This window comes from Myripristis murdjan, chromosome 12 (assembly GCF_902150065.1).
Source record: "Myripristis murdjan chromosome 12, fMyrMur1.1, whole genome shotgun sequence".
Taxonomy (NCBI): domain Eukaryota; kingdom Metazoa; phylum Chordata; class Actinopteri; order Holocentriformes; family Holocentridae; genus Myripristis; species Myripristis murdjan.
Window position 1 is genome coordinate 16,444,063 of NC_043991.1, and position 26,566 is coordinate 16,470,628.

A 26,566-nucleotide genomic window follows, 5' to 3' on the forward strand; every position below is an offset into this window, starting at 1 on the left:
TTACATGACACTTGATAGAAAAGTCGATCGTGGGCCAAGAAAGAGCTGATTGGTCAACGTGGGGTGTGGCAGTGGGCGTGGCTTCACATTTAAAGGAGTGTAACTTTAGGATGGATTGAAGCAACATTGTGAAACTCAAAGGTGGGAATGGAGGAGGGTGTGATTAACTTTGAATTATCCATCATGTGGAGCCATCATACAATTGCACTGTGGCGACGAAGGTTTGAGCTCTGAGTCATATTTCTTTTCTGCTACATCTGCAAAATCACGCATTTCCCCGTCGCTTGTTTTTAAAATTCAGGATAACTGAAAGATCTCAGAAGCCAAATAACGTTGATGACTGATGTTAGCATCCTTTTTACTTGTTATAATAGAAGTTGTGACTATACGTAGCCCTTTAAACTCTTGATTTTCCCTTAAAGTTCCCCTTAAAAGTTTTTTTTACATATTGCATGGTCACATACATAGTCTGTATCTGCTTCATTAAAGCTACATCATGCTTATACTGAGATGGCACTAAAATGGCACAGTTTTATGGCTACAGCATTTACATCAGACAGACAATATTGACATGTCCTCTGCATCATTTTATACACATTCCCCTGTAATTCAACAGGACATATTTGGTATCTTCGGAAACCTTGGGATCTCCGGTAGAATTTCACATAAAGTTGAGTGGGTCTGGACAAAACGTGGCTTAGCAGCAATGACAAAGAGGCGTGGGAATCCCCAGGTAACTTGCAATACGATACTTTCACAGTATTTTACCCACGATAATGATAGTATCATGATACAGGCGATTCTATGACACTGTGATACATTGTAAGGTAATCACCTGAGGATATCTGCAACTGCAAATACACTGGAAAAGGCAAAATAGTTTTCTTCATAAGCAGGAATCAAATGAGAATAACGGTAATCAATAATTCAACTTCCATCGTATTTATAGATTGGGTGAAAACAAAACCAACGCTTCAGCCTTTGTTTGGAGACACTGTGCTCTAAGATCACTGTAATATAATCAGTGAGGTTGAACTAGTAAGTCGCTAAACAGCTCATTACGAGGTAAAGCAGTAACATCGCTGCCACCCAGCTCAGCTTCCCCTCCTGGTTGTTGAATAAGGCGCCGACAGTTTATGGCCTATGGAGGATGTTAGCACGGGCAGAGCTCGGCTTTGTGCTGGCACCTCTGAGATCATCGAACACTTCTGTGGCGTCGCATCAGACAGACAGAGGCGCCTAATGTGTTGGCTCCAGATAAATGCTGTAGTGCCTCAACATATGATGCCAGTAATGACCCTTGATGAGCATATGGTCGTGTGTATCCACCCAAACACACAGACACACTTATATCCATGCAGGCTCCAAAACAAACACAAAGAGGCGCTCACTTTCATATTTCCAGCATCTCTGTCCCTGATTAATGCGTATGAAATGAGGGTGTTGTTTTAACCCAAACTCTCATTTTACTCTTTTACCCCATGACTTTTGAGTTTTCCTTCAGCTAAAACACACTGCATGATAAAACACGCCTCTGGAGCGAGAACACATGCCCTCCTGGCTCTGCAGGTCCGTGTGAGAGGGTGTACAGCTGGTCGTGTAACATCTTTATTGGTCCCAGTGGAAACAGTGGTTATGGCCACTCCAACTCGATTATGGCATCTTGGTTAGTGTCCCACTGAAACACAGATAAATATTCATGCAGATAACCAGGGAACATTTTGTGAGTGTATGTGTGTGTGTGTGTGTGTGTGTGTGTGTGGGGAGGTGCATAAATGCTTAGATGAGAACGTATGAAATTGGTTTACCTCCCAGTCTGCAACACTCCCACTCACAGTTTCATTGTTTTCTGTGTTTCCTGTTGTTTTTTTCACACACATATTGACTCAGTTGCACAGGTTCAAATGAGGTTTTTACCAAAAGACTTTTAAGTGTCTTTGTTTCTTACTTGTGTGCGCGTGTGCGTGTGTGTTTTCAGTGCTGGGAAGATGCTTGTTCAGCAGCATTATTTCTCCAGCACACAGCTTTACAGGCTGACTAGTCTATTAGAGGAACCTGTTTGAATCACAGAGCCCAGCGTCACGAGAGGGCCGTTAATTCCCAGACCGTGAGTAACTGTACGCTGCAGAGCTCTGCTGCTTTAAACGCACTGGGTCTTGATCATACTTTAGCCTGGTAATAAGAAGCATTAAATTTTACAAAGAGAGTGTCATCACAACAAAGGTGGCTGTTTTTTTAATGAGTCCTCTCCTGGGCAGCTAAATAATGATCTCACTATCCAAGGCTCACAGTTCACAACTCACACAGCAGGTTGTTCGATCACCCACAGCGCTGCCTCAGCTAAATGACCCAGCCACATCAACACAAGCGATTGACCAATTATTGGTTCAAGACAATTATTGGGGTGGACATTCTGAATTTTTCAGTAATTGGTATTGTAATTTTCATTTACATGATATGGCTAACATGGCACCCAAGTGGAAGAAGGGCAAGAAAGCAACTGGTTACAATTTTCCTTTTCCTTTTCACCGGATTTGTCTTTAATTTAGTTTTACAGACAGACAAAAATGCTAAGTTGTGGTGTGTCGCCCCTAGTTACCTGCCATAAGGATTACGGGGTTTACAAACGGAAGCATTTAAATCCAGTAAAACTGATATTTTCCTCTCAGTTTTACTGGATTGTAATGCTCGTGCAAGGCGTCTTAACCATTCACAAGCATTTAAACACAAGAAGCTTGATTCAGCATCACTGATCTAATTTTTAAATCTCTAATTTTAATAAATCATAATACAGTTTTTTGTCTTTTTGATTATGTCCTATTTTAAAATTCTTCTTTCTCTTTTTTTTTGCATTTTTGTTCTTACTAAACCTTGCTTTGACGTAATAGTGCTAATTAAACATTAATAATAGTAATAATAATAATATGCATTGACATTTCTAATACAGTGAATTTTGACACTGCAATTTTCAGCTTTATGAACAAATGATTATCAGTCCTATAAGTATCGGTTATCAGCGTCTGTGGTTAACATCATAATCCGCCAATCCCTTCATCAATACCTGTTCATTCTTGTGGAATAAAGACAATATTTCCTGTCCTGTCTCTGTTCTAGCCGCAATATGCAGATCAGAAAAGTGTAGATCTTTGTAACAGCAGCCAGGGTCATATCAAAGCACCACAGAGCGACGAGTGATAAAATAACTCCACTTTTGCTCCCGCCCAGTCAGGGAGGAGAAACGGTTTGATGCTTTATTCTGGAAGCACAATACTTTAAAATAGTAATATTCAGTGCTGACAGTTGTAGCTTTCTCTCGACACTTTTCTGCGTGTTGTTTTCCATCTGGTGTGAGAGCGCAGGAGCCGGCTCCAGGCTGTCAGGTGTAAATGAAGCCTCTTCCTCTCAGCTTCCTCCGTCTCCGTCAGATCACTCAGGGCCTGATACACACCTCCTAAACAACGATAACAAACCACTGCCGGGTCACCGCTCTCCTGCTTGAGACCGAACCCCCTTGCAAAATTAGGCAATTGTCGATTCAGGCGCTTTTGTCGCGATAAAGTGGGAGTAAAGTTTTCCTCTGTGTGGTTTTCCGGGGTCTCTGATTTTCAGAGACATCAATCTCTATCATGTCTGCTTTGCATGATCCTCTCTCGCTCACACTCTCTCTCCTGCTGCTTGTGTTGCCATCTGTTCCCGATTAATGTGAGTTACGAGCAGTAATTGAAGCATCTGTTCATCCGGTGTGCATCCTTTGCTCAAACACACATACAGACACACACACACACGCACAAGCTCAGCCTCCTCACCCTCTCTCTGTCTTTCTGTCCCTCTCTGTGTTTGTCTTTCTCTCTCTCAAACCTCTTCTTGAAGTCTTCCACTATTATGTTTTTTTTCTCCACACGCCTAGCTCCAGGAGCTCTCAAGGTGCACATATATTCACACAAACACCACGAGTGAACACACACACACATACATACCTTTATGCACACGCACCGTGGTACCCCTGTCTCTGTTATTGATCGCTTCACTTTGGTAAACTGACACAGACTTGTCAGGTAATGTTGAAGTCGCTGCCTAAGTACCCGAATGGGAATCACAGCGAAGCAACAGCAAAGACAAGCCAGGCAAGACGGCTGCAGTTTGTTAGAGTCAGTGAAGTGCTCCCTTAATCCGACAAGATGTCTCTCTAAGATGCTGCGGATTGTCGTTTAGACTGTACCCGTGTGTGCTGAAGACACAGAGACAGAGAAAAGAGGGATGGCGTGCTTGCGAGGGGTGCATAGAGAGGTGGTGGCAGTGTGCCTGTGTGACTATGAGAACTGTACCCCCTCCCGTACGTGCCTAGCAGGCAGTGGAGCCAGGATGGGCTAATGGGCAGGATGAGTATGGGTAGGAGGCCGGGGGGGCGGGGTGGTGAGTGCAGACTGTACCTGCTGTCACTTTCTGTCCGATTCTGGCACGTTTGTACCCTTGAGCGGGTGAAAAACTGTGGTACACACATACCACACACATATACGCCCTCTTACATATAAATAGACACACAAGCCACCGGGCACCACCCCACACACAATGTCAGGGATAATGGTGATTTTGTCATAATTGCTACTTTTGATCTTTCCGTCTTTAACGTAATCATCCTCATCTATCTGAAATTACCCTCCCATATGGCTCCCCAGTCATCTGATGGATACTGTGGTGTCCTCCAGACAAACCAGTGTTAGGGGACAGATATTAGAGGCAGTGCTAAGTAGAGGTAAGTAGACAGGTGGAGTCTCCATATGCCACCCCAGCTACCAGGCCAGCTCCCATCCCAGTTCAGCCCGGCTCCCCTCTCCAGCCTGGATAAGGGGGCAGAGGGCAGACTGCTGGCTCCCTCTTCTCAGCATGGAAGCTGAGGATCAGTGCTGAGAGCTGTATTTCAGCCTTTGTCAGCTTGTGGCTGTGACCGTTCCAGGCCTACGTGCGCCCGCGCAAGTATGTGTTTGAATTAAGGGATGTGTCTCCAGCCGTAATTACCAACCATTTATCCCACTTTATGCCGATCAATAGTGAAATGACACGTTGCCCTGCGCTCACTTCTGCACCAACATACTGAGAGCCGAGAGCCTAGCACATTAGATTTAGACTTGACCCGTGGCTCCATTCATTTCAGTGGTGCTGTCTGAGGAAGAGGACAGGACAAAGGCAGTGTGGGTGCAGAGAAGTGGCAGTCCGGACAGGAGCTGCCATGTAATCTAATTCCTCTTTTCTTTGTCTTCATTCATTCACTGTCATGTCAGATTATGCTTAAATGGGAGGAGGGAGGAGGGAGGATGATAAATGAGGTAGAAAAAAATAAGAGGAATGAACCGGGAGAGAGAGGTAGACAAGACAATTAAGTTACAGTCTGGTCTGTATTGGGAGAAGGAGAGAGCGGTGGTGGTGGCAGAGGCGGCGAGGGGGGGGATGTGTCTTCTGCTCGATTCCCCTCATGAATTTGTTGTCATGATTCATTGTCTCTAATGTTGCTGTGAAATGCACAGGGGATCCTAATGAAGTGCACAATGTGTGTGTGAGAGAGACAGGTAGCGTGCAGACAGATGCCTGTACATCTGTATATATATATATGGAGAGAGAGAGAGAGAAAGAGGTGTGTATGTGTGCGTTTGGTCACTGTACACCATAAGCACCTAATTCAGCTGTCCTTGTACAAACCACTGGGGAAGAAAACCCGGCCTGCAGTGAGTCAAAATTAGGACCGAACAAAATCGCAAAAAAAAAAAAAAAAAAAAAAAACACATATTGAAGCATATTGTAGTTATTTTGACAGATACTGCAATTGCGATATGATTCAGGGGTAGCATTCGTAACATAGTGGTGCTAAGTTTTGAATCATAATTTTAATTTTTTACTGAAAAAGACAGTGATCATGTGAATTTGTTGGAGTGCACCCAGCAAACATGTTGTCCTACGTGTGGAGAATGCGATTTGTCGGCCAGGGCATCTCTGTAGTACCAAAAAATGAAGATGATGGGCACAACAGTTTTAAATTCAATTGCTTTTGATAACATTTATTTAAAGACGCTCTGTCAGCAACGTTTCGGTGTCAAGTGACCTTCCTCAGGCAGGGGTGCAGCTATCTGTTTCCTCAGGCATATGCAAGACCCACCCCACCGCAAGACGCATTTCCTCAACCCTGGGCAGTATTAAAAAAGACACATGCTACCATGCCCATATGTAATATTTAATTCTGAAAAGCAATCATTTTTGGTCTTACCTGCTCTCTTCTCCTTTTGCACCACCTGCACCCCCTTTACCTCTTTACTGCTGAGTGAACATTAAAAATAACCCCTTTGTCAGGCACCTTAATATTCACACACTCTATTCAGTGTGTTAACACAACACACCAGCAGTTTTTAGGTGTAGCAGTTGATATGTACTAAGGCAGCTAATTTTCACAGTATTTTTCTCAGGTCTGGATTAAAGTGCACCACAGCGCATTTACTCTCATTCACGGTTGCATCCCAAATTCTCGCAGTGCATCCGTAGCCATAGATAAGTAAATTACGGGGAGGAGGAGGAGGAAGATGTGCTTGCTGCAACGTGTCTTACCATTACATTAACAAGCACTAAGTCAGCAGCGAATGAGATACATTAACTTATCATTAACCACCTTTGGATCTATCAGTCGTCTATTTAACAACAGCAAAACAAAAAGCTGTAAAACTGTGCTGTGGAAATCAAGCTGTGGGACACTAAAATGAAGAGATTTTTCAGACTCATAGTGGGCTAACATATTTTAGGTGTTGATTCTCAAAAATAACGACGTGAGTAACGTGATTCTTCAACCAGACTTATACAGATCGACCACTAGCCAGCTGCCTAAATAGATCCACTGAATCCTAAGAAGAAAAAAAAATCAATGAAAAATTAGCTCACATTAGATTCCTAGAGTAGCTCGGAGTTAAACTATTCTGTCATACATTTTATTTAAAAATCATTCTGCAATGTAATCTTTCCACAAATAATCTTTGTAAGGCTGCTCTTTCATTCATAAACCGAATCACTCATTATTTACAACTACCTTACTGCTTTGTGCGCCGTTACCATGGCAACAGAATTTGAAACATTTGAAAAGTAACCACTTGTCTGCAATATACTTGATCAATTGAAATAACTCATCTGCACAACATCCAAGAGCAAAGATATAATACATCGCCTACATCCTGCCTAATAGCCCAAAGAGAAAAAAATAGCCCACATAGAAATACTGTGCAAACTATATGATGCAGCTAGAGCCAAATCACAGGGATTTGGCCAGTGATGTAAATGTAGGTTAAAAAGACGGGGGTTTGACAGAAAATATTTTAAAAAGTTCAGTATGTAATCTGGTTGTAGAAATTATATTTTTGTTCTTGATACTAGAACAATTAATCAAAATATTTGTCCAATGTCCAGATCGAAGGAGCCACATTTTTTATTTGTTTATTTCCTCTTTTTGTATGCCTTAGCCTACAAGTCATATTCTCCAGACATAAAAGAAAAGACCCCAGAAAAAAATGACATCATAATTTTGTGAATATGTTCGATCTGGACTATCATAGCACAGTGATGTTTGTGTCTGGCTGTAAAGCTCTCATGCACCTCCGCGCTCGGTATGCCAAGGCTAACTGGCCCTCATTTTCTAATGGAGGCAAACGCATTGGCTCACATTCATTTTGAGGTGATTCTTGGCATGCTTCCCTGTCATCTTTGCATATAAATGTCAACAACAGCGGCACCAGAGCAGTGACAGTTCACATTCCTGTGACCTGCACTCACTATTTGTGTCTAAAGGCCATGCAGAACTTGGCAAGAGGGCCTTGAGTCAGTCAGCTCCCGATTACTGGAATAGACTTAAAACCAAATTGCACATATTTGGTATTCGGTTAGTTTTGGTGAACAACAATAACAACAACAAAAAGATTATAGGCCTGCTGTTGAGCTGAAGGTGAAGTCCAAATAGGCTGTTGGCCTGTTCATAGGAGGCTGGCGCTGGATGTCATTTATTGTACATGTGAGCTGTGTCAATGTATCACTACTTTTGAGATAAATCAATCAATAAATTCAATATTGTATCGGTCTGTCATCACTATAAAACAACAAAATAAAAAGCCATAATCCGTTCTTGGCCTATGCATTTCCTGCACAAATTTTTTATCTTTCAGCCATGTTTTTGGTGCCCCTTTTGTTATGCGTCTCCATGCATTGCATATGCTGCATCCCATTAACGCTGCAGTCCTCAGGCTGCAAGTGAGTAAGTAACCTAGCCTCCGTTAGTGCACAAATGATTGTCTATTGATTACACCTGTGCCTGATGAGCTGTGCAAAGAGGAGCCTGTGTTACTTGCTCACTTGCAGCCTGAGGAAGTTCACTTAAGACTGAAGCGTTGCTGACAGTGCTTCTCTGAATAAATGTTATAAAAAAAGTGTTGCACCCATCATCTTCATTTTTTGACTATTTTGGAGTTGTGGAATTTAGTCCTGTGGACATGCAGCACCTTGCAACCGTGATGTGCCATTAGGGCTGCCACTCATACATTTCTCTAGTACCAAAAATACTTCATTTGTGATGGTGTTGTGTCACACATTTTATCGTTATCCAAAAAATTGCAGCTCTGCATTTTGCATATTGCACTAGTCATAATGTATTGTGCTGAAGTGGAATAAAATATTAAAATGTTAAATGTAAAGTATGGTTTTCAAGACTCTCTTGTATCTGTACCGATGGCAAGAACATGAAATCCTCAACTACACCTCGGAAATGTGAATTTTCAAAGTTGATGTCCAATTACCTCATCCCTCCTGTATGTCTGCAGGCCTACTTCCGCCAGGGGGTTGCCCTGCAGTACCTGGGACGTCATGCCGATGCCCTGGCAGCATTCGCCTCCGGCCTTGCCCAGGACCCCAAGAGTCTCCAGCTGCTTGTAGGCATGGTGGAGGCTGCCATGAAATCACCCCTTAGAGGTAGGCTTGTCAGAGAACTGACAACAACTGTGTTTGTATCCCCGTCTCTCTCACTGCTATTCTGTGTCTGTCATTCCTACTATGTCTGCCTTCATTTCTCTTTTTCTCTCTGTTTCATCCTGATGCCTGCCTCTTTCTCCTCCTCCCTCCTCATGAACATCACAAGTCTTCGCTCTTTTGCACAGAGGACCCGAAACTTGTGATTGAGGCAGATTAAGACTGACAGAACCAGTCAAACAAACAACAAACAAATAAAGCAACTAGATATGGCTTGGTGTTTAAAAGTTGAGCCCTAGAGGAACAGGCTGAGGTATAGGTGGGGGGAACTGTCAAGTTATCAGTTATCTTGCTTTTATTCCTATATTAAATAAGCCTCCTCTGGGACCAGGATGTGGAGAAGTCAAAAGCCGCTGTTGATGCTTCAGAAACTGCAAAGAAATGGATAAAGACTGAATGAGAGAACAGAAGTTAGAGATAAGAGGAAACAGAAACATGAAGAGAGGAGAGAAATAGGGAAAATAAACAAAACAGTGAATAAATAAAACAAGCAAGTCAAATAAAATGGAGAGCCAAGTGCAGAGAAGATAAAATTGAAAATAAGAGTGAGAGAGAGTGATTGTCTGACAGTGACTGTCTGTTTGTCTTTTTCTCACTTGGGTTTCGTGATGAAATATTTAGAAGAGAGATTCTCATATTCCACTGATCTGTCTTTTCCATAGTGCATAGTGCACTTTTATGTTCAGCTCTCCAACACCACAAGATGACAAAGGAAAACTGTCAACGTGAGCTGCAGCACATGGAATTTCCCCTTTCTTCTTATACTCTGTAACGGATCTTACACATCTTTTGTTTTTGAGGGTATACGTTTTGATTGAGATGATGCATACTGAGCATAGTGATACGTGACTTACGAGTGGCAAGCAAAAGAGAAAGCTTCTTAATTTTTTCAACATAAAGAATTTACCAGCAGCAGGAAAAAGCTTTAGCTTAAGCAACAGCATTGCAGAAGAAGGAAGCAGCTTTATTATTATTGTTAGTCCTCGGTGATGATGGGAAATTGTCATGATCATCTGTCAGCTGAGTGCATGACTGACCACCGATGTGATCATTTTGACTTTGCCAGCTGCCTTGAATGCTTTGGAGTTTTGCACTCAATGCAGGTGCTGGCTCAGCACAATATATTGAAGGAATGCTGTGTAATTTTATGATGTTTTAGTACCATCTGGTAGTTATTGCTGTCCACATGTGTGTGTACACACTGAATTACAATCTTAGTAGTGTTTCATTTATCATAATTTGACGCTCTGTTTAATACCTCAACACAACTTATGTTAGCACAAAAAGTTTGAAATATTTAAAAAGTTGCATCAAGTTGTATCAAGGAAACAAGGCAAATGTACATTTTAGGCTACATGCTTTATATGCAACAAGTCATAAAAGTCACAAAGGTTGAGCGTGAAGGAGAAAGCAGTAGCAGCATCTTGCTAATTGCTTAGGATAATTTAGGTACAGCACAATTTGCCAACCTGAACATAAAATGAAAACACCGGTCATTAGTTCCATGGATGTCGTTAGTTTTCTATGATAATGTTATTCCAAACTTGACTGGGCAAGTCCGGTGATTCAGCAGTTTTAAGCCGGAGTATTTTTGTTAGTAATTCATTCCTGTTTCCATCTGCAAGCCTGGCCTGGTGTTTGCTTTGTCCAGTGTGTAACCTGTGTGTGAAATCTGAAGATACAGCAGCAAACCAAAAGTGTTTGAAAAATAAAGCTGCTTCACGCTGTTTGTTTTCCACCTTCACCACGTCTGTGAGAGCAGGGTCATCTTAGGCTGTGGGTTCTCTTGAAATCCCTGCATTTATACACACATAGCCGACATCAGCCTGGCTATGTGTGTGTGTGTGTGTGTGTGTGATTTGGAGCAGGGAGGAGGGTGGATTTTCACCAAAACAAAACAAAGGGAAAAACCAAACTGGCTATCTTCAGAGCTCAAAATTTCAGCAGTCATTGCAGTAACAATATATTGACTGGTATCAATCAACGGCACCCATGAACCCTGAGTGCTGTGTAATGGTCATTTGCACATTTGAAGACACTAAAACTCATCACTGCACACAATTTGTCTTTGGAAAGCTATTTAGAGCAACAAATGGAAAAGCTTTCATATGCTTAATATTGGTTGGATCACTATTTTAAACATAGTATGAATCAGTAATAGAAACCAGCAAAAATTACGTTTATTTATATGAAAAAGTTGTGGATTATTCACTTCCTGTTGTATGAGGGTAACTCCGACAATCAGGCTCCAGACTCTACCTCACCCATATCACACTGTGCCTCCGTTTTTCCTCTTTACTGAGGAAGAGGAGAAGGGCAGGCCAACTATGTGTCAGCCTCTGGCCTCCACCATCTCCATTTGCCCTCCAGTCCACTGTATACCCAAACAGCCATTACTTTTTCTCCCCATTTCCACAGTAGGTATAACCACCAGCAGATTAATGGCGGCTGGCAGTATCTCCAGGGCTCCTCCCTCCTCATTTCATGGTTTCAGCTCTGATTTTTGTTGCTGCTGCAGTTAACATTCCCCATCCTTGGCACCATCGGACTCAGCCTCTCATCGTGCCACTTATGAGCATTCCCTAAGTCCATACTAGCAAGGGCTTAAGCGGCACCTCAGTCAACCCAGGGAAAATCCCTCTCTTTCTTATGGCTGGTGGTTTCAGTGCACAGGCCATCCAATTCATTTCTTAGCGTCTGAGAGTTTTTCTAGGCCGCTCCCCAGGCTTTTCCCTCAGCTCCTCATTCCCTCTATCTGCCTCCAGGATTACATTCCATGTCCCCAGGTGTGGATTTTGGTGTTCTCCATTTGCTTTCCTCACCCCCAGTCCCAGCACCTACAGCTCCAAATGCCCAAGTCATATTCTCACGTTTCCCAAATTTATCACAACTTCCTTAAGTACTGTAAGCCTCAGTTACCTGCTCCATCAACCATCCCCACAGCATTTCTCTTATGTCCAGCTGCCAGATGGAGAGTGGCTTATTTTTCGCTCTAATTTGACCTGTTGTACACTTCGCAAGAGGCTCTGACTGCACCTGTTGTGGCCTTGTGCAACCACACTGAAATAACCCAGTTTTGAACAGGGCAACTGTGTATTTTTGCTGCTCTGTTATTGCTTCTCATAATGTCACATTGTTTTAATGAGTCAGCACAGCTAGCTGGCAAACAGCAATAGGGATTAACTGAAAATAAACAGAAAAATAAAATAAAATATTTTCCAGCAATGCATCCAACGATGCACAGATCCATTATCCAAGCATCATTTTCGACATTTATTGTTGTAGCCCTTCAAATAAACACTGTCGAGAGCCTGGAAGCTTTGAATGGGTGTGTTGTTTTTTCCATTTTGCACTAGCCAGGCAGACCTTCTGCTCATGAAAAGAAATCATATCAGTAGAGAAACAAGCACTCATGCAAATCAGGTTGTGTTGACAGCTGATGCTTTAAAGTTCAACCTTGGTTGGATGGTTGACTGCTGATTCACTCAGCTCTATAGAAAATGTATTGACCTCTGGTGAGTGGACTTGTTGATAGTAACACATGCTGGTTGGTCTCTATTATAGAGATGTGTCTTTGTATTGGAGAAAGAAAGAAGTGAGATTATTACTCAGTCATAGCTCACAGTCCCCTCAACCTAACACCCCCATCATCCTCCTTGTTGTTCTCCCTCTGCTCAGGTCCATTCAGTTGCTGTCATTTCCGTACTTATCAAACAATAAATGGGCTGCATTTATTTAGCACTTTTCTAGTCTACCAACTACTCATACTGATTTACAGTGTATATCTCACATTAACCCATTACCGTGCACATTATGTGATGGTGGAGGCCTCCTCATCAGGAGCATGTGGGGGTTCAGTGTTTTGCTCAAAGACACTACAAACCAGGAACCTTGGGATTACTAGATGAGCATCCTACCACCTGAGCCACAATGCCTCATCCCACCTAAACCAAAAAATGTGTAACTACCAGAAAATTCAACCCCTAGCCACTGATCCCTCATTATAACTTTCTAAGCATGCTCCCAGTATTAACTCTGATCCCACTAAGTCTGATCCCTTAAGCCTAGTCATAGACTAAAATGCTCTTTTAACTGGAATAACTCAAAGTCACTGTCTGGGTTATGGGTTGAAGTAGTTCTAGATTTATCTTAATCTAGATTTAAAAGATCTGATTTCCAGGTCAAGGACCGGTCCTGAAATAAAAGAAGTTTTAAATTAACCCCCCTAAGGCAGTAGGTCTCCCTTCAGAGTCCTGCTGTTCATCAGAGAGGAATCAGTGTCCATCCCGTTTCCCCTCCAGTTACACATAAACCTGGGCTTTTCTAAAGCAAGTCCAGGTTTAATGAGCTTCATCAGGTTAAAGTAATAATCCACAACCTTTTCATATAAATAAATGTTCATTCCAATACTTTCATTCACCAAGTGACACCATACAATCATGATTCAACCTGTAGCCAGTTCATGAAAGCTTTAACTCTTGTTATTCTAAACTCCTGTTAGGGCGGGGATTTGTTTCTAATAAATGTAAGACAGGAAAAGAAGTGGAAATAACAGTGAGAGTCTTTATTATTAGCATTACAAACCAAACCAAAAAAAAAAAAAAAAAACACTTAGATCTTGTGGATTATCACATTAAACTTTATCAAGGACTCCATTATCCAGAAGTAACTGATGTGAAGTTAAGATATGTTTGGGGAAGTCACTTTTCAGGCCATGATTGATTATTCCAGATTAAGGCTTTCCCAATTAAATCCCTGTTTGGGAAACCACCCTGCAGGGTATGGCGCCTGGACCACCAAGGCTGATATTTCTTCAGCCATGACAGTTTCAGACCCCAGGGCTGATTCCTCTTAAATTTTACACGTACAGTACTGAAAATCTGCCGTGTGAATCCTTAGTTGGAGTTGCTACAGCTTCTCTCTGTAAAACTGGGGAGCTGTCCGAGCCAATGGTCCTGAACACCAGATGTTTGGAGGACATGCGTACATGGACACTGTTTTTGGCACCGTGGAACAGGATTACACTCTTATGTGATGATCTCATGTCCTGACTAGAGGATCTACAGATGTTTACAGATGAGACAAGGCTCTACTCAGTAGTGGCAGCAGCAGCAGCAGCACTTGTGGGGTGCAGAGTAGATATATAAGACTATTCTCATTCATTCAAACATCTGTACAACCTGTTACTCCGTCTGTTGATTGCCAGAACCTTGTTGTTGCCTCTCTTAATTTCAGCATCAGTCATGCAAAATGCTGGCAACAGACACAGATTCAGATAGGGCTCCTGTGCCTCCATATTCATATTCTGGTGTGATATTCCCCTAAAGCACACTCGGCTCAATAATTATGCTTGGTTATTAATGGCCTCAACTCTGTCACATTTAAGTCATGTCACACTGGGTAGAAATATTTTAATATTTTCTCCTTCCACTGTGTTAATTGCATTACTCTTTTGTCATTCACCAAGCACATCTTAATTTCTCGTCCTCATACCCATCGTAATGCACAGCATGCTCAAATTCATGCGTGGACTGTATTTATCTGCCCTGTTTGCCTGTAGAAAACATCCAAACTATCTTGCTTCTCTGCAGGTAATTTAACAGCATGCTTCCCATGCTACCTTCAGACTGTCCCTAACCTTAGACACCCAGCCTTCATGCTCAAAGCCATATATTTATTATCTCATTTTGACCTTCTCCTCTGATCCAAGTTCATAACTCTGTCCTTGTAATTCTCTCCGTACAGTTAGTGCAGTGTCAAAGACCCGATATGTATCATGTTAAGCAAAAAATAGTAGGGGTAGATTTGGCCAACCCATACACATATTGTTTGCCATCAGCTTTAAATACTTTTCCCTCTGCAAGCTCCAATATTTTCTGCTGTTCACAATCACTCACTGTTTCTTGTGAGCCCTCAACCTGCCAGGCATCCCTCGGCTCGGCTTCCATCTCAGACAAACACAGATTTGCGTGGGTTACCTTGATCATCAGCATTCTCCGCTCATTCTGCACCAGACGCGACACCACCAGATTCTGATGGCCTAATCAAAAACATCATCAAATAACTGTGAGGGTAGCATTCTGCTCCCTGTGAGACGTATAAGACGTTCAATGCACAACCAAGGTCTGCCAGCTACAGTTGATAACTCCAGGCAGCTGAATTTAGTTCGAGTGTTACAGGTTTGTTCGGTTGCTTTCGAGAGTTTCACCACAGCCTTGATGTGAGGCTCACTTCACTCCACCATGTCATTGCCAGAGATACTGCACAGCCTTTCCCTTTCCTTATGCACGCCACATATTTTTTCTCTCTTTCATTACAGTCTGAACAAGTAGAATCCATTGTTAATCTCTAATGAGAAACCAGCTCACTGATTAGTGTTTTTTTTTTCTTCTTCTTCTTCTTCTTTTTTTTTTTTAATGACAAGTAGAAATTCTGTGCCACCAGGGAATACTGTTATTACCTTCTGTTACTGATGAAAATATGACAAAAACAGTTCCTTGGAAAAAGTTTTATTTTTAAAGAAAACCTCATCAACAGGCATAGATTTACTATTCCACATGAACAAATGGAAATGCATGCTTATCACTGGAGACATGGTTCATTATTATCCAACTTCACATGTGCCCAACCAACTGTTCTTTGGGTTGTTAAGTGGGTAATTTCAATCAGTATGACTTGGCTAAAATCCGGCTACATTTAATTGACATTTGTGTGAAAACACCAAAGCTATTGCTAAATTGGAATCTCAAACTAGTGCAGTGAACTGAGACATGAGTTCTTGAAATGGTGCTAACTTTTCAATAACTAATCAGTTTTTGGCTGCTCTGTTTTCTGTTCTTTTGATGTGTTTGTGACTGTAACTCTTCTTGACATGTGACGACATCATGTTGGGTCAATGAATGCTGGGAGACGGTAATGTAACACTGTGTATGGAGCTGTATTGTCAGCTTGTTTATGGCGATACGCTACTTGATATAATGATAATGATCTGTTGGCATGTTTGTTTTGGTCACAATGTGTGTGTGTGTGTTTCCCCACTGCAGACTCTCTTGAGCCCACCTATCAGCAGTTACAGAGGATGAAGCTGGACAAGAGCCCATTCGTGGTCGTGTCTGTAATTGGCCAAGAGCTACTGACCCACAGTTTCCATGGAGCCTCAGTTGTGGTCCTGGAGGCGGGACTAAAGATTGGCACATGCTCCCTGAAGTTGCGAGGCTCTGTCTTCTCAGCGCTAAGCTCTGCGTATTGGTCTTTAGGCAGCACCGACAAGAGTATGGCCTACATGCAACAAGACCTGGAAGTGACCAAGACTCTAGGTACAGTATGGGGGGGGGAGAAAGAAAAAGAAATGTGAGAGCAGTAGAGCAAGGTTGGTAAATAGAGTGTAAACAGACATTAACAGGGCGGATCCAGGTTATTTTCAAGTGGGGTTCACAGGGGGGGACATGGGGGCGCCGCTCGGCAGCAACAAGGATGAAGGCTACCAGCTACTCCTGCTTCTCCTGCTCCTAAATGCAAGCAAAGTTTCTTAAACCATAAAATTCACTGTGTTTTTATGTCTTCATCATGTTTATATTGGTAATGTGAATTGGGGGCACACAGAGTGGCCAGTCAGATCAGATGGAGTACATGTCAAGCACATAACTGCTCTGTGGTGTCCACAGGTGACCAATCAGGAGAATGCCGCGCACATGGGAACCTTGGCTCCGCCTTCTTTTCCAAAGGCAGTTACAGAGAAGCGCTGACCAATCACAGACATCAGCTAGTGCTTGCCATGAAGCTCAAGGACAGAGAAGTACGTTTATGTGTATTTGTGTGTGCATTTGTGTGTGCGTTTGTATGTGTGTGTGTGGGTTTTTTTTTGTGTGTGTGTGTGTGTGTGTGTTTCTATGTATAACTTGACAATGTCACCTGTAGATCCTCTTAGTGTATTCCTGAAAGATCATTAAGTTCAGATAATTACAGCCAAAATGTGTGCAGAAAAACGTTTTTTTGCTTGTTTGGTATGTCTCCATCGGCTTCCTTAACTGCACGCTCAGTTTCTCATGATTTCTCGAAAGCAGTTTCTCTTTGCCTCAGGCCACTGCTAAACTCATTGGATTTCTACTGAAACGCTTCAGACAGTTGTGAAAACCATAGTTAATTAGATTGCTGTCACAGATTAGACTTTGGCCTCTTTATGTCTCAAAACACAAAGTAAAACTGTCAGGTTGTTTGTGTATTTTTACCTTCATTTAACTGCTCCCATATGCTTGTGAAGGAGTGTGAGCCTGTGTGGCGCACACGTGTGTGTGTTTGTGTGTGTGTGTGTGTGTGTGTGTGAGAGAGAGAGAAAGAGAGAGAATCTGTGTCTTTGTCTGCGTGTATGTGTGCACCTGTTTGTGTACATATGTGTATGTGTGTTTTGATGTATCACAGAGGTCATTAAGCTATATTGCTGTGAAATCATTCTAACTCAGTTATATATACACACACACACACACACACACACACACACAGAACGGTGGATGCATTGGATGCACTCTAGAAACAATTTTGTTCATGTTTCCTCTTCTTGTGTTTAGAGCTTTTGTTCATATCTGTCTTCAGCTAATCTTGTATACTGCTGAGCCTATCAGCCTAATATTTCTTGTGCACATTTATGACTGTATGATCAAGGATCTATCTCGGTTGCAGTTATTAAAAACCTTTTAAAAGCTGTAGTATACCACAACTGAGTATTAACCCAGCTGGCTTTAGTCCAAGCACTACAGAAAGGTAGATATGCAGGCAGTGCCGCTGTGTTTTCCCTTCTCCCAGTAGACAGAGAAGAGAGTTTAGGAATTGGCTTCTGGAATTGTTCCTGTCCAGATCTGCACGCCAAAGTAAGATTGCATGCCTGGCGGAGATCTGCACTCCACTGAGTGCACTCGTCTAGTTATTTTCAATGTTTTCGATGTAGACAATAGAAAGAAAAAGAAGAAAGACAAAGAAAGTTGCCTCTGGAGTGCATCCACCTTCCTGCGTGCTTGGATCAATTGGAGTTGCACCCACTTCACTTCTCCCTCTGGATCCCTCTGGATTTTACATTTCACATATTCCAGCATGTCTGACCTTGTGTGTGTTAATCAATCAATGCTCAGTCATCAATGTTTTATGTCGATGATTCTTAAATTTTGTTTGCTTTCTGTGCTGTGTGCATATGTGTGTATATACATTTGTATGTCTGTATGAGTACACTCCTGATCAAAATTTTAAGACCGGTTGAGAAATTGCAAGAATTTACATTTTGCACTGTTGGATCTTAAGAAGGTTCTAAGTAGAGCTTCAAAATGCAAAAAGAAGAAATGGGAGTGAGACAAAAAAAAAAATTGAGTAAGCAATTTATTGCAAACAACCATTAAAGTGAAATAGGCTGTTCATCAGCTGATCAAAAGTTTAAGACCACTGCCTTTAAAAGCCCAAATCTTCACAAAAATGTGGATTCAATGTCATTTTCTGTCAGGTATCCACACTGTTGCTTACTCAATCTTTTTTTGTCTCACTCCCATTTCTTCTTTTTGCATTTTGAAACTCTACTTAGAACCTTCTTAAGATCCAACAATGCAAAATGTAAATTCTTGCAATTTTTCAACTGGTCTTAAAATTTTGATCAGGAGTGTATTAGACTGCATGTGAGTGTGTGTATCTGTTGGTAAGTGTACCAGATTATGGCTTTACCAATGGCAGCAAATGCTCTGTTGTCAGTGAGATTAATGGCTGATGGAGTATTGACTGTTGCTCTGTCTGTTCCCTTAAAGCAAAATTTAATTTGGTCGAGTGTTGGGTGGTTGTATAGTTACCTGGGCGTGTTATGAGTCCACATGGTGGGGAAATATCATTATCTGCTCTGCGCTCCCCTGAGCTGCTAATGCACAACACTGTATTTCTGTTTCTCCATTTACTTACATAGCAAAACAGCTCCCAAAATAACACTTTTAGCACATAAATGAACATGAACAAGGCAGATTACGCCAATATCAAAAATAATTCTCAGTCCCCCTTTTTTGAGGAAATGAAACTGCTCTTTTTTGTTATTTTCCTATTTGAATTGGAAAGTAGATCCAGCAGGAAATTTCTGCACAGTAACCCTGCGCTACAAAGAAACAGCCCGATAATGCTTTTGCAAATAATTGTAATTACCTCAAAAACAACTAATGGATTTTTTTTTTTTTTTTTTTTTAATATTGGCATAATCTGCTTGGTTTGTGTTTATGCGCTAAAAGAGTAGTCTTTTCCTACACATGTATTCTCTCACAGTTTTCCTCATAATGTAGAATTTGATTCAGTGTCTTTTGATTGATGTGCCTAATTATGAATATAAAGTGATTGGGCAGATGGGCAGGTTTACAGGAAAGGATATTTGTGCACATTCTCATACTTATAAGCACTTATAAGTAATTATGGCATGTAACTCAGTGAGCTCTCACTAATGCAGAATTTCAGTGTAAAGAACAATGTGTTATGCCCACTGGACCCTGCGATCCAATCATAGTGGTGGCTTGACATCTCTCTCACACACATACACACACACACACACAGTCTCTTAATAGTACATGATTGCATCCTGGAAGTAGACAAGTCGATAGCGTGCCTGTCACTAAGATGGATGTCGGGTTGAGCCAGTTCATTTTAATGAAAGCAGTGTGTCTGAATGTATGTTTGCCTTTGTGCTGGTCTATTTGTCTGACTCGCCACGTCTGTTATTCGAGGGTGCAGACACATTTCTGGGTTTGTCATACGTCACGCCGTTGTCCTCAGAGTGTGTGATGGAAACCAGAGGTGGCGTGTCTCGTCACGGATCTATCTCTTTCTGTGTTTTTTTTTTGTTTGTGTGTCGGCGTTTGTTTATGTGTGTTGAGAGCCGTGAATGCACCAGGGACAGAGATGAATGTTTGGGGAGTTGACAGATGATTATTGAGCTTCTCCTTCACAGGTGCACAGCCTAAGGCAACTCAGACATGGTCATCAACAGAAATCCATATCTCCCACTGTGTGCTCGGTTTGTTATGGTATAGGTGTTTATTTGTTTGGCGTGCGTTTCCAAACAACGGCCATGTTCCCAAAGAAAGACACCACTGGCGGAATGCTGATTTTTAACCAAGATGTTCAAATATGAAGATGGACTTACAGGAACAACCACCCTGATAATTATGCACAGACATGTGAAGTATATGCGATTTTCAGCTGTCAATTTGGTGGAAGAAATATTAGCCTTTGTTTTACTTTTGATTGGTTTGAGACAACATATGGGCTCATATCAGTCACCTATAGATTTACATTTACCTTTATTGATCCCCCCCAAAGAGAAAATTCAAAATGACACAGCAGCAGTCGCAGTATGTTAACATCAAAGTCAAAAATACAATAAAAAGGTAGGAATATCAGTCTGTCTATTGATCTATCAGTGTTGGTTGTCGTACAGTATTTACAGTACCCTTGTATAATGGCACTTATGTTTTATTTTTTCAGGATTTTTTCCCTTATTATTAATAAAGAGACTGAGAAAAAAAAAAAACTGAACAATGGTAGAAAATACATACAGCTAATATTAGCTCATGAGGAAAAATTGAGGTCAGCACGAAAGCATAAGCAGAAAAAGTTTCTTTGCCACAATAAAGCATTAAAGAATTTACTGAGTCATTAAAAGAAAGATGAAAATTTATCATGCATTTGGTGTTGATATTTAGTTTTGCTTACGCTGTACACCGGCTGTAACAAGCACCAAACTGGTGAACTGTTTGAAATGTACACTCAGACAGAGATAGATTGGCCGCACCATAAAGGCTGCATTATACTGAAGTGTCGCTATAGCTTTGCTGTAGTTGGGAAAAATATTTATAGTTCTGCCTCGGGGGTCTGTGCATAGACCACTGAAACACTAGACAGAAAGATTTTTATTAATTCTGCGCTGATGAAGCACAGATAAAAACAGAGGGATATTTTTCACCATGAATTCAGTGACCTCTTCCAGGCTGTGTAGTCTTTGGGGTGAGAGGGTATACAAATGAACATCAGAACATATTTGCGGACCTCTCCGTGTCGTCTTTATTATTAATGGAAGTCAACTGCGAAACACAAAAGTTGTCTTGCATTGCCCCATACACAGTTACATTTATGGAGGGGTGCATGTTAGCTATGGCATTTACAGACGAAAATATTGTAGCTAAACAGAGGCATTTTGATCCAGAAGTATAAATTGCTCCTAAAGGGATGTTTCAACCATTTTGAAACATTTGATACTGTTTCAGTATCAGGTGTTCTAGCTGTTATGTAGGTCAGTAGTGGTGCTATCCTCCTCTCATTGTTGCTGAGTGCTGGATACTGGCTGGATGCTCCAAATGTTGTTAGTCTGCTGCCATTAAGGTGGACTTCCCCCTGGCTAACTTTCTTAAAAATAACCGCCTTAATTCACTCAAAGAAGGTGAACTACCCCCAAAATGGGTGAACTATCCCTTTAACTATACCTGCGTTTCTATTTTCTTTCCCTCTCTCTCCTTCTCTTTCTATGCGCTCACCCCCACAGGCTGATAAAAAGTTTGGTACGACTGAGAGTCACTCCAACATGAATCAAGTTGACCCAAGTGTATCATTCTCTGTGGCAGTCTCTGCTCACAGCATCAGTCCCCAATTAACTGCTTTATCCCATGCTGAGAGTGGAAGGCCCATATTGTGAATGATTGAACATACAGTGGCTGTTGGAAAAACTCCTGCGTGCCTTTGCCAGTTATTGAGCTCAGCAGAATCTTTTTTTCTGTCTTTCCTCCTCGTCCTTGCCGCTTCTTTTATGTTTCCACGGGTCAGATTTAGAGTCTCGTCTCTCTGCACCGGTTTTGTCCCACAAGGTTTCTCTCTGTCCAGCCACACATAAACACATTTGCTTTTGAAGGGTGAAACTTCAGATATTCTGTATAAGTGAAACATCATTTAGGTGGTGTGCCTCTCTTTCAGGCATGTACACACACACACACTCATGCAGGTGCACTACATGTGTGAGTGTTCACAGGCCTATACACAGCATGATTGGATTTTGCGAGTATATTCTGGTATGAGGGAAACATTTTTCCCTTGAGTGAAATCACACTTGTGTGGTCAGTTGAGTGTACACACACACACAGAAACGTCCTCGCCCCCTTTATTAAATCTCTGCTTTCTGGCTGGAAGGCCGCTTTGGAGATGTGTCAATTGGATTTTATGTGTTTGCACTCATCACTTTGCTGGGAATAGGGACTTTAGTAGATATACGCTCCCTTCTTTCATGAAACCACTTGCACTCGCACACACATACACACACCTGCGGCATGCAGCGCACACACCCACACATTCACACAACTGAAAAGAGCAAGGTGTCCTGATGCTAATTAGCAGCGGTAAATACCATAAAAGGTCAGTTTGGATGTGAAAATCCTTCACTTCCTATAGAAAGATTTTCAGTGATAGTTTTTGTCACCCATTAAGAGCCTAATGTAGAGGAACAGCATGCCATGACCCTTGTGCTTTCAATGGGCTGAATTTTATTTGATGGATATGTCAGTGTTTTCTCCCAGGACAGTGCACAGTAACACAGACAAACTTCGAACCAGCTTGCAGAGTAAAGTACTTTTAAGCATTTCTAACACTGTTTTCCTTTTTTGTGTTCTTGGAATAACTGATCCAGGCTCCATGGGTTGAATTTCTGTGAACACACTCACATTCAAATCCTCACTATAGTATTTAAACCCTGTAGATTCATTCTCGTACTTCTGCTTAAGACCACACTCCCCTGGAAGTCAAAGCCGTGAGAGTGAAAGTGAGAGTGTGTGCAGGAGATAAATGAGTAAAGAACATGCTAATAACACCTTTTCAATTATTCATAGTTTCCCCTCCCTCTCTCCTCGTCTTCTCTCAGATGTTTGTTAAAGCTGCAAACATGTTCATTAAAGCCTTTGTACCTTTCTCTTTTTCTTTCTCTGTCCCTCGGTGTGGGCTTTGAAACATTAAATTTGGATTTTAATGTCTTACTTTGTGTGTGAGTCTATGTGTGTGTGTGTGTGTGTTTCAGTGACACCACAGTGAGTGTCTGTGCTCTACTTTGCTTTGTGTTAAGAGTGGCTCTAACTTAATTATTGTCATTGATTGCAGCAAGTAAAATTGTTATCGGGATTGCCTCTCCTTCACGACAGGGTTTACTGATAATTGCATCACTTGCATCACACTGGAAGTTCACAGATATAAACTGTGTAAGGGTCCAAAAGGCACAGTCATTACAGCGAGTGGCCTGGTCCTCTTCATGCCAGGCTGAAGGTATTGTTTGTTAGGATTGTCCTGTCTCACCAGTATGTGTAATGAACATGAGCTTCAGATGCAAGCGTGAATGCCTCAGGCATTAAGCTGGAGCCTCAGTAAACTTCACAAGTCGTTAAGCCGAGTATTGATTTTCTCTGATCGTTAGAGGGCCAGTCGGTTTCGTGTTCAGTCTGTCACCCGTGGAAAATGTTTGCTGTGAACTTTATAGTAAATCATTGACAATAAAAGTTTCAGATCTGTGCAAACGCTGTGTCACTGGATAGTGGCCGAAAGGATATTGACAAAGTTTTCAGCCATAATGACATAGTCTGGTGCTTCCATTTACAGAAATGATGATGCCCAGTTAATGAGTCTTTACAAAGACAACAGGTAATTACATCATCTCGTATGGCGAACTGCCCAAGATACAACTGACTGCCAAAGCAAGCAGTGCCTGAGCAAAGTGTTTTCAAATAGGATTTTAGGAAAAAGCAGAACAGCTTCAGTGTCTTTTGATAGAAACAGTATAGATTGCATAAATTGCTAGAGTGAATGACATGCTTTGGACTTTGCTTTGAGGGATGAACTATTGTTATTCCCAGATTCCAGGAGTTGGTGTGTTTGTAGTTTGTAGAAGAAGACAAATCTCTTTTTTCAAGATTACCTGTAAGTGCTGTCATTCCCCATTATTGAACTGTAATGGAGTAGAATTTATATGCTGCTTGTTTTCAAACTTTTTCACATTCTCGACCCACAACTTGACTCTCATCAAGCCCAAGACCCCCACTTAAAGTGACTTTGTCATTAGAAGACATGAAAAGATATTTTGGTTCAAGGGAATTATGAAATTGTCTAGCAGTCATACTTTATCTAATACACTACATGCCATGGGGTGAAATTAGTCATTCATACTTAGTTTTGTGTCATAGTGATGTGTAGTGAATTAACCCTTTGAAACCTGAGCAAATTCATGTGATTTCCTTCAAAAAAATGGGAATGCAAGGCATGTGCACAGTGGTGCCTGGGTGTGCTATAAAGCGTGAAATATGTCAAGCCAGATTGCGATGCTCTTGTCTTCATTTTTCTGGTTAATTTGGAGAAGACAGTTCCTCAGACATCACAAAGATTTCCCATGACTCCTCTGATAGCCAAACAATCAATAGCAATAAGCTGAAGATTAATCAGCAACAGAGCAGGCAGGATCCCAATTACTAAGGCAAGAGAGTGAGCACGGTGACTTCAACCCATTTCTCTCTCTCTCTCTCTGTCTAATCAGGGAATTGAAGAGAAGAGAAGAATGTTTAGTTAGTGTGTTCAGGAGAGCACTACACATGTGTGTGTGTGTGTGTTCGTGGACCGGTGCCCAAGCACGTATGCATGTGTGAAGCCAGCAGTATGAACATAGTACTTATGCTGCAATGCTCATTATGATTTGCACGGTATTATGCCTGGAGAGGCCCAGTAATTGGGGGGAAGAGTGGTGCTAGGAATCATTAGTTGGCTGAAGGTATAAAAGTGTCTTATATGCTAACTGAAGCACAGTAATGCAGATAGGAGCAGGACCACGATGCAGAGGAGGTCTTGGAGAGAGTGAATGATGGGAGAAGGTGAGAGTATCGCAGCGGGGTTGAACACACGGCTGCAGCTCACATTCATCAGAAACAGAATGTGAAAGATTACTCCACTAGTCTCCGGTATATGTGAGTGGGAGTTTGTGTTTATGGGTGTGTTTGAGTGGACATGTTTGTGTGTACATGTTGATCTTGACATGGCCCTGGACATTAACCGGTATATGATCATGTTTATCTGCAGGCTGCCTCCAGTGCTCTCAGCAGTCTGGGCCACGTGTACACAGCTATAGGTGACTATCCAAACGCCCTCGCCAGCCATAAGCAGTGTGTGCTGCTGGCACGACAAACCCAGTGTCAGCTGTCAGAGGCTCGCCAGCTGGGCAACATGGGTGCTGTGTACACCGCGCTGGGAGACTTCAGCAATGCCGTCCAGTGCCATGAACAACATTTGGATATAGCAAAGGTACAGTCCTACAGTATACATGAGGAAAGCCCTGTCCCTGATCTATAATGTTGCTGCTGCTTGAAAACCTTGTATCTCCCAAAGTAAAACAGCCCTGGGACCTGGGCCACGAAGCAGGATTAGTGGTTAACACAAACTAACTAACTTGTACAGGGTCACAACCACGGCATACTTTAAAGGTATACTCCAACATTTAGGGTCAAATAGCCTTTTTCCTACTTACCCAGACTGAGATAACATGTTCAATACCCTTTTCACCTCTGTACACCCAGTGGTTTGGTCCATATGGGTAGCATTTCATGTTTGCATTGCATCAAGACTTGAAGTCTATGGGAGTCATTAACCTAGCTCCGTCAAAGTAAAAAAAAATAAACCTTGCAGAAACTACACAGTGTGTTATGTGTATTTGAAATACACATCTTGGAATTAAAAAAAAAAAAAAAAAAGAGAGAGAGAGAGAGAATCATTTCAGGACACAGTGATCTGTGCACATCGAAGGTATAGGTAGATCCAGTATGAATTAACAATTCCAGGTAACCCAGCAACAATAGACAATATTTACATTTTATAAAACTGGAGGGAGAAGTGTAAATTGTAGTTAAATTTGTAATTTGTAATTAATGTGGTGATAAATTCAAACCTGAAAGCAGGTCTACTCTCACATGGGCTTGCATCAGAAGTGTCTTTGGAGGGTGCAGCAAAATCTGGAGTGCTACTAATCTTGTTTGTACATTTGGCGTCTTCCAAATCCATCATTTGCTGAATGTAGTCTTATCAAATTGCCATATATATGTTGTTGTATGGTTTTTTAAACAACCTCAGGTGAATTAAGGCCGGAGAGAGATAAAGACGAAAAATGTTTTGCAGAGTGCATAATCGCCAGCCAGCAACACTGCAGCCTGCATCTCCTCTCCCTCTCTCTCTTTGAAGCTCTCTAACTTCTCACAGGGATGTCTGTTGACAATCAGAAAACCAGAATCAAAACAGACATTCCCTCAAGTAAAGTCCTCCATCAAAGTGACTATTGAAAATTCATGAGGTAATTTTTATTTTGACAGTTACGATCTCTGCAGCTGGAAATGTTGCATTTGCAAAACAGTTTCTTCCTGTATGGGACCCAGCGGGCTGCATCTTGGCGCGGTCTGATCTCTATTAAACAGAAACACTGTTGCCTCCTGTCTTTGGTTACATAATAAGTGATAGCAGT

General features: G+C 41.7%; 1 protein-coding gene across 1 annotated transcript in view; it reads left to right on the top strand.

Moving 5' to 3' along the window:
- ttc28 (tetratricopeptide repeat domain 28) overlaps positions 1–26,566 on the top strand; it is a 109,795-nt gene that overhangs the window by 53,061 nt on the left and 30,168 nt on the right. The window contains exons 3-6 of the mRNA XM_030065842.1: positions 8,838–8,985; positions 16,086–16,358; positions 16,707–16,837; positions 25,138–25,359. Coding sequence (XP_029921702.1) covers positions 8,838–8,985; positions 16,086–16,358; positions 16,707–16,837; positions 25,138–25,359 — 774 coding nt within the window. The remainder of the gene's footprint in view (positions 1–8,837; positions 8,986–16,085; positions 16,359–16,706; positions 16,838–25,137; positions 25,360–26,566) is intronic.